The following is an 8,337-nucleotide window of genomic DNA, read 5'->3' on the forward strand; positions in this document are numbered from 1 at the left end:
CCCCCCCCCCCCAGCCACAACGAGGAGCCCACAATTGCCTAATCCTTGCCAATCACTAGATTATGCCCACCATCTGCCTATACTAATCTCTTACCCACTCGACCAACCAAGGCACCTGAACCTGCAATGCAGCGATCGTACCTCAACCCTTGGCACCTACCTGTATATCACCGACCCTAACCAGCAGTCCTCATATCGCCATCACTACACACCGAGCAACTAAACCCTAGATGTACCTGCTCTCCTTGCTCATCAACATATGCAAATCTGCCCACTTCAGCATCACCCACTAACTGTTCGACTATATGTTGCACTGCATCCCAATACCTAAACCTGCACCGCTACAGCCCAAGCTAGCACACCAATGCCTACACATCCATTGAGAAAACACCCATGCTACCTGTTCAATCAAATTCCCTACCAAAACATGCGACTTCATCCAACTCTGACCTCTACTCTGCTCATCGTCATCGCTGTCAGGCTACACAACTTCTCCACCAACTTCCTCGAGCAGGACACATTCCTTGGCTACACTTCCCCCCCCCAGCCAAGCTCCCCACGACCAAGCATTCCCCCGGCCAAGCTTCCCTTGCCATGCTCTCCCTTGACTAGCACCCCAACCATGCGCTTCCCTGGCCAGCACCGCTAGCCATGATCTCCCTCTTTTGGCCAGCACCTCCAACCATGCTCCTTCAACCAGCACCCCCGGCCATGCTCTCCATCTTCCGGCTAGTATGCCAGGCTATGATTCCCTTTGGACAGCACTCTCGGCCATGCTTTCCTTCTAGCCAACACCCCGACCATACTTCCTCCTGGCCAACATCTCCGGCGACACTTTCTCCCGACCGGCACCCCTGACCAAGCGCCCCTAACCGAGCTCCTTCCGGCCAAGCTTCCCCTGGCCAAGCTCTCACTGTCCAAGCTCTTATTGGACATCTACGCCCTTACCGCCTCTGTCCAAGCCCTCACCATAGCATCGTGCATTCCTTCTCAACAAACTGCCTTTGGAACCCAAATACAGTCTAAGAGGGGATGTTAAATATAGTAGTTAGGCTCTCTTACCTTACTTTATTTTAGTCCCACATCGCTTAGGTTATTAGAACTTCTCTACTTTTTATATTTAAACTCCTCAATGCAATGAACAATATAATGGGGTTCTCTAAAATCTCTCTATACTTATCAAACTTACCCTTATTGCAAAATATTTATGTACACGACTTTGGTGCTGCTTGGTTTTGATGAACTTATTAGAGAATAGCTTCATATGCTTGTATGTGTTTGTTTAGTTAAACTACTAAGTGATGGTTGGGACGGTTACCTTTATGCTTGGCTTAAATTTATTGCCGTTACAACTTTTATATAATTGTGATTTAATTTTTGTATGCTTCTGTAACATTCGATAAATTATGGCCTATTCTATGTTCTTATCATGTTGGTCTGTCATTGTTATATTCCCAACATTTGAACTCCTGACTGTTTAAAATCTTTCTAGCCTTGTTGGCCATTTTCTTGCTTGATATAGAATTTAGAATATCAAGTACTTTGTATCCACTGCAGAACTGAAGTGGAGCTGCATGCAACGGTAGTTTATAGATCCATGTATTAAATATCAAACCCATTAACCTAGAACTATGATTCAAATATGTACACAACTCGTACCTAGACATGGAACCAGTTATAATAGTGTTTGCTCTAGATGGTCCAGGTCTGGTGGTATGGTACAATCAAACCTCACCTGACGCTGTCACATGTTTTTTTATTCATTTTAATTGGTGATTGTGATTTCACATTATGGGCCCCTTACTTGGATAATATACTTGGACCTGCCAATCACGCCTGCACTTGCTTACTTTAAAGGGGGACATGTATTTTCTAGAAATTAATTTTCGGTGGCCCAAATTCACATTCATCTTTTCTATTTTTCATGTAGAGAGTAACATAGAAACCTGAGATTATTTTTTTCCCCTTTCCCTGTTGAGATATGAGTTCACTTATTTTCATTTGTATCTTGCCAAATGTGCTTTCTTTACTTACAATAGTTGATATATATGTCTCTGTTTCTAAGAAAATGAGAATGGATAAGAATGTTTACAGTTTGCTGAGATTAATATATTTAATAAAATTTGGAAGTCCTGCCTCAAATGCATGATTTGAGTATCTACAAATGTATGATGATTGGATATGTATGAATTTAGCTAGATTTTTAAGAACTGATTACAGTTAGATCGAGATAATTCCAGCACATTAGTAGATTAGTACATCTTGAATATGTCAAAAAAGTTCCGGCTTGATAATTAGTCAAATTTGTTTCTAACCAAAACTTGTTATTTTTTGAAAATTGTGACAACCCTAACTTTTCATCTTCAGACATTAGTTAGATTGAAGTCGTAATCCATGCCATTCAAGTTCCTTAGGCTGCAAATCAGCCCTAGTTATGGCCTGTTTATTAATATAAATGATTTATACATATCTTCATGTTTTCTTTTTATTACTAATTTGATTTTAAGCTTTTCTATGTTTCAGACATGAAAGCAGTTGTAGAATTTGAGGAAAGTGGAGAGGGTAAATGGTTAATTTTTTTTCCAGGTAAAAATGAATATAAACAAATATGAAAATAACTAATCCAAAAAATTAGGTGTTGAAGCTCACCTTTCTCTTTTGCATTTCTTCATGAAATGATAACTAATCCAGTTTGCTCTTAATGACCATCTTGTTCCTTTTACAGGATCCTTACTGGGATAAGCTACTGAGGTACTGTGCAGACAACGGTTCTTATAGTGGCTGCCCTCTTCCTCCACCAGGGAGAGACTCTATGGGAAGCCAGAACTATGAAGCCGATTTGGGCGATGAAGTCCCAAATGAGTACTCAGATGAAGCAGTCTCAAATGAAGTAAAATGGGGAGATAACCCGCAACAATACTCAAATGAAGTGGAATGGGGAGATATCCCACAACAATACTCTCTCCCGCAACAATACTCAAATGAAGTGGAACGGGGAGATATCCCAGAACAGTACTCAAATGAAGCTAAGGTTGAGTGGGTTGAAGATAACCCTGAGTCTAAGCAAAATGATGTTGACTGCGGTGAAGGCAAGCATCAGAGTGCCGATTGCAACACATGCTAACGGTACTAAAATCGGTGATACAATTATAATGGCATCTGGATGGGATGATTGATACCTATCCCTTGATTTTGCTCGTAAAATCCAAGGATCATTAGTTCCAGGTTCAGTGTCTTTGATTAGTTTGTATCGAACATTTTGTTGTTAAAGAAATAGATGAAATTTGTATGTTCAATCCAACTCAGGGGATCTTGTCTTGGTAACATCCTGATTTAAAGTTGGTTAATTGCGGATATAAGCCCTGTTCTATTGCCAAATTCCTGATGGACCACCCTCTGAGTTCTATTGTTGTAGATAAATCTCGTGAGTAAATTCTTTTTGACTCTTTTGTCCTTGGGAGTCTATTAGTAAAAAAAATTTTAAAAATATTAAAATTCACCACCCAGGGTTGTGTTCTGTCTGCAACAAAGGACTACTGGGGTTTTATCTGCAATTCAAACAATTTTTGACTGGCAAGTATGCATTATGCCGTGTTTTAGTTAGAAACCAATCATGCACAGAAATATTTCATTTCTACAAGGGTTTGTTTCATGAGCCAAAGTAAATAATAATATTATATGATGATCCATACAGATAGAGTAATGAGCCAAGCCAGTGATGCAAATGACTTGAACATGTTTAGGCTTTCATCACTGCTTCCATTGTTGCTATTGTAAGCGTACACAGGACCGGTGTTCTTGCTGGTTGCAGGAGTTGCTCTCTCTATCTGATGTTCTTCTGTTGATGTCTGATTTGAATTTGTCGACAAATTCACTGGTGGCTGTGCAGGTGCAGAGGCCACAGGCTCCCTGGTTGGAAATGGGGGAGGATTTATCTCCAGTGGTACTGCAAACATATCAGGAACACAACATTATTGCACATAATGTATTATTAATTGCATGTGAATGCCTAATTTTTCATCCATTTATTTACTTCGATATTTTGAGGTTAGAATTAGCTTAAATGATATTTCAAAAGTTTTTAACCTATACTTATCCGGCTAACTTAATAGTTATTGGATAAACTTACGTTAATACCCAATTTCTTGTTAATTGTTTGAAATTTTGTTTGCTGATTACATTCATTTTCCCCATAAATTTCCAAAGTACAGTTCATAAATTAGCTTGAAATTAGGGTGAACATTTAGGACTATTGCTGAAATGTGCTGAAATGTTGATAAATTTGTTAATTTCTGTCATGAGGTTGAATTTGTACTGATGTATGTATTAGAAGAAGATATTACCTTTTCTTGAGAAAAACAATTCAATCAATGAAACAATAGCATGTGCAAAGTGAGTTGGAAAGCTGTTACGTTAAATAGATGAAGGTAGAGAGAAATTTTGAGCTGTCATTTCGGTAAACTTAGACTCCGATGTCAAAACATGATTAAAAGTTTAGAATATTAAAGCGCGATTAACCTATAATTTGCCAAAAATTACAAAACAAGGGTGCAATTAACCCTGTAATTTACTGAAAAATTACAAAAAAAAGGAAAAGAATGGTAATTACCTCCACAAGCTGCTAAAGAAGGGGAGACTAGAGCACAGCCCGGGAACATTAATGCCGGTGGTGACACAGTTAAGAGAGCATTAGCGGAGGCTAATGGGAGATTAGTGTAGCCTAATACCGAGCACAAGCACTGATGACCCGCATTGAGAGCTTGATTAAGGGCTAAACAACAAGCCTCAGTTGTGACCTCACTGGTTTTGGTCAAGCAAGGTTGAAGGTCTACTTCTTTGAAGTTGCAAGTCGAGGGTTGAGCTCTGATCAGTGTAGGGTAGAGAATTGTTGCTATTGTTAGCAGTAAACGCCAGTTGATACTGAAGAAGGCCATCTTTCTTTCTTTTGTTATCGTTTTTGCGTGTGGGTAGTGGTTTTATTTAGTCAGTTCAGTGCTAAGTGTGTGACGGAGTTCACACATTTCTATTTGTTGTGAATTTTGCAGGAGAAGCCCAAAAAAGTTTTTGATGAAGGGAAATTTTGCTTAGACCTAGGATTTGGCTCTAATTTCGCTACACCTGACTTTCAGTTTAAGCCCCCCGAATCCATTGTTTTGTTCTGATGACCGCGATTTCATTTTTTGCCAAAAGATAAAAAGGAAGAAATCAATCCTATAACATAAAAGGTTTTATAAAAAAAAAGAGTGTAAGCTCAAAGGACTAGGAGTAACTTCTCCTTGGCAGATCTCCAGAGTTAGTGACTGAACTGTACAGAGGAGCCAAGGTGCGTTTGGTGCCCAGCTACACACTTGAAGCATGATACAACCAGAAACCAGTTAAGTCCTCGTCCAGTTATTTCCCAAACTAGGACCAGGACTTAAACCCACATTTGTTCTCATGAATCAGTTTTAGCCGGAGTTTCCAAACAGGTCGGCAGGTGAGGCGCCAAATGTTCAATACATAGTGTATGTGATGCGGCTCTAAATGTGACCCTCTTCTCGGATCCGCACGCTAGGAGTTCCCCGAGCAACCCGAGGATTTAGGAAGACCCGTGAGGTCGCAAACCTATCTAGAAAGATCGACAAATCGCTACAAGGCCGAAGACTTAGAAAAAGAGCAGATGACAAGATATAGCCGGAAAAGAATGACAGCTGAACAAGTTCATACAACCACAATCGCTCGACGATTGCCACATTCGCAGAAGGTAACAGAAGAGATCGACTGTCCCGAAAAAACTCATGCAAGAAGTCGATGCCTGTTAAACTACTGCAGAACTGATGTATGAACTTCTCTTCTGGATAGACATGGAGGCTACACAACAAAATGTCTTCCTAATACTTTTCTCTTTGCTAGAGATGATCTCTAAGAAAAATAATAAATAAATAAATAAAGATGCTGAGTTAAAGATGGACACATAATTTACGCTACGGGATCTGTGTGTAATGCACGTACAAATACAACTTTGTGATGACTTAAAGTTGGAAGCTAAGGCTTTTGCTCCAGTGTTTGGAGTTTGACCCAGAATGGAGTTACAGTACTCCACAGTTGCCGAGATCAATGCTACAAACAATTCATCAAGCTAGAATGTAAATTTTATGTTCACAAAGTTGATGGTAGGCGTGAAAACTGAGAACACCAACGCTAAAAAAAATTAATAGATTTATGTACGATAACAACGTCCAACATCTCTCTATTTGAGGGAGGAAACACAGTAGAAAGAAATTAAAAATTTTAAAAAAAGGGGACAATGAGACATAAAGTAAACCATCGAGAATACAAAATTCATTGAACATCTTGATTGGAACCCAATTATGCTACAACCAATTTACAAAAAGATGCCTAAATATTTTTTTTAAAAAAAAAGCATATGTTCTGACAGATTCCTTAGATGCCCCACACAAATGAAGAACTTACAAAACATGGTGAAGATGGGTGAAAGATAACAGCAAAAGAAATTCGCTTCAAGTTACAAATTATAGAAGATCTGAGAGGTCTTGTGAAAAATTCTTCTCTGGTTCTTCAAACATCATCTCTCTGCGCCTACACGCTTCACTACAGAAGGCTTTCTCACCTCTGAAAACAAAGAAAACATGTCAACTAAGCAATACAGGTAATTCTCAAAAATAAATAAATAAATAAATAAATAAAATCCTCTATCCAGACAACTTCAATTGAGGCTTTCTCAAGAAAAAAAAAAGAAAATAATAAATAAAAAAATAAAATAATATATATATGGCTGGTATCACATATCAAAAGGACAATCAGATACATGTTTATATACATGTTGGAGTAAAAAATTATAATCCTCAACCTAAACAACTTGGAAGTTTAACTTGCTGAATGATTCGTGACTTAATCCGAGATTCCCACATCAGAAAACTAACCTGTGCATAAAAACGTCCTCCCCTCGTGAGAGGCTGTTCTTGCAAGAATGGCAAAAGCTCAAGAACCCGTCTTCAGCGCGTCCTGACTCCTTGTGCCTGAAGGCTACGAATCCATCGCCATCGCAGCTCTCAACGATGAAATTGTCGAATATGTGAGTAGTTTTCGGGTTAGGCCCGTGGGAGATCACGCAAGTGTACTCCTCCGAGAGCTCCATGTCAATCAAGAGCTCAGGGGCCAAGGGAGAGCAGGGCCCAGCACCGCAACCCAATGAAGGAGAGCGGAGAGCCAACTGAGAATCCTTCGTCTTGACTCCGAACTCGATGGAGGGTGATTGAGGAGGAGACGCCACTGACTTGGATTGGACCGACGGGATTCTAACCTTCAGTTGTGACGACCCAAAAACGAATAGTTTGTTTTCACCGCTGGCATTATTATTGTTACTATCGTTACTGAGGATGTCAACAAGAGCGAGCCCGCTAGGGGGGGTTTTGCGATCGACGTCAGTCTTAGACAAGTAGTGTTTGGTCTCAAGTGTAGAAGTTGGGCTTATCGAGATTTCGGAATCGGAGAGGCCCTTCGGAGAGAAACCCATGAAGAGTTTCTGGGAAGTAAAGAGGGAGGGAACTGGGTGAAGGAGCGAGGAGCTGCTTTTAGGCATTTTTTTAAGGCTGATCTGAGCGCTGTTGATTTCTCTCGATCTCTTTCGCTCGCCTCAGAAACACATACGAGCCACTGCAGTGAACACGTAAGACTTCAGAGATATGAAGAGCAAGCTAAAGAACACGCTGAAGCTTATCAAGCAGCTTATTAAGAACTCAGAAACGCAGCTAAAAAGCTCGCAAATTAATATTGGTTGTGTCCGCTTTTTTGCGCTCCAGATTCTCGCCGGAGAGAAGAGAAGGGGATTGATATAAAGAGTTGAGGGGAGCTGACGAGAGCCTCGGTTTAAAAAGAGCAGTTTTCTTGTGCAGGACTAGAGGGGTCGCTTTCACTTGTACATCTTCGGGGGAAATATGTTCATTATTATTTGTAGATTCAATGCTTGCGCATTGTTACCTTTTTTTCTCGTGTTAAAAATTTAACGTACTGTTTGATAAATACTGAGGAGGAAATATAGTTAAGTAAAAGTGCTAAAATATTTATCAATTTGAAAAGAAAAGATTGAATTTATTTAACTCTTTAGATAAAATTTAACCCTTAAGTTATACCTAGGGTTGGAAAAGGCTCTAATAGCATGATGTTGATATTTGCATTCGTTCCAAATTTGTGATATCACTCTCTGAGTTCCTCAAATTCAAATAAAAATACTTTTAGAATATTCACGAATGTTTATCGAATATGATTATATATTAAATATTATGATATATTTATTTGATTAATGATCTATTACTTATGAATATTGTTACTATAATG

General features: G+C 39.4%; 3 protein-coding genes across 7 annotated transcripts in view; 1 reads left to right on the forward strand and 2 right to left on the reverse strand.

Annotated features, from left to right (window-relative positions):
- Nucleotides 1-3,392, forward strand: part of LOC109822729 (probable RNA helicase SDE3) — a 19,487-nt gene extending 16,095 nt beyond the window's left edge. For 4 of the 5 annotated variants that reach the window (XM_020388975.1, XM_020388976.1, XM_020388974.1 and 1 more), the window contains one exon: nucleotides 2,726-3,392. In XM_020388975.1, the coding sequence (XP_020244564.1) occupies nucleotides 2,726-3,124 (399 nt within the window). In that variant the 3' untranslated portion in view covers nucleotides 3,125-3,392. Of the gene's footprint in view, nucleotides 1-2,523; nucleotides 2,587-2,725 lie in introns of all 5 variants that reach the window. The other variant, XR_002242249.1, reaches the window with a different exon arrangement.
- LOC109820536 lies at nucleotides 3,653-5,304 on the reverse strand. The gene is made up of 2 exons (XM_020386697.1): nucleotides 4,610-5,304; nucleotides 3,653-3,946 (listed from the first exon to the last, which is right to left on the reverse strand). Exons 1-2 carry the CDS (start codon nucleotides 4,932-4,934, stop codon nucleotides 3,675-3,677), a joined length of 597 nt encoding a protein of 198 aa, XP_020242286.1. The 5' UTR covers nucleotides 4,935-5,304; the 3' UTR covers nucleotides 3,653-3,674.
- LOC109820535 (protein MARD1-like) lies at nucleotides 6,314-7,843 on the reverse strand. Its single transcript, XM_020386695.1, has 2 exons — nucleotides 6,924-7,843; nucleotides 6,314-6,612 (listed from the first exon to the last, which is right to left on the reverse strand). Exons 1-2 carry the CDS (start codon nucleotides 7,580-7,582, stop codon nucleotides 6,513-6,515), a joined length of 759 nt encoding a protein of 252 aa, XP_020242284.1. The 5' UTR covers nucleotides 7,583-7,843; the 3' UTR covers nucleotides 6,314-6,512.

The sequence above is a fragment of the Asparagus officinalis genome, chromosome 8, assembly GCF_001876935.1.
Source record: "Asparagus officinalis chromosome 8, Aspof.V1, whole genome shotgun sequence".
Classification (NCBI taxonomy): domain Eukaryota; kingdom Viridiplantae; phylum Streptophyta; class Magnoliopsida; order Asparagales; family Asparagaceae; genus Asparagus; species Asparagus officinalis.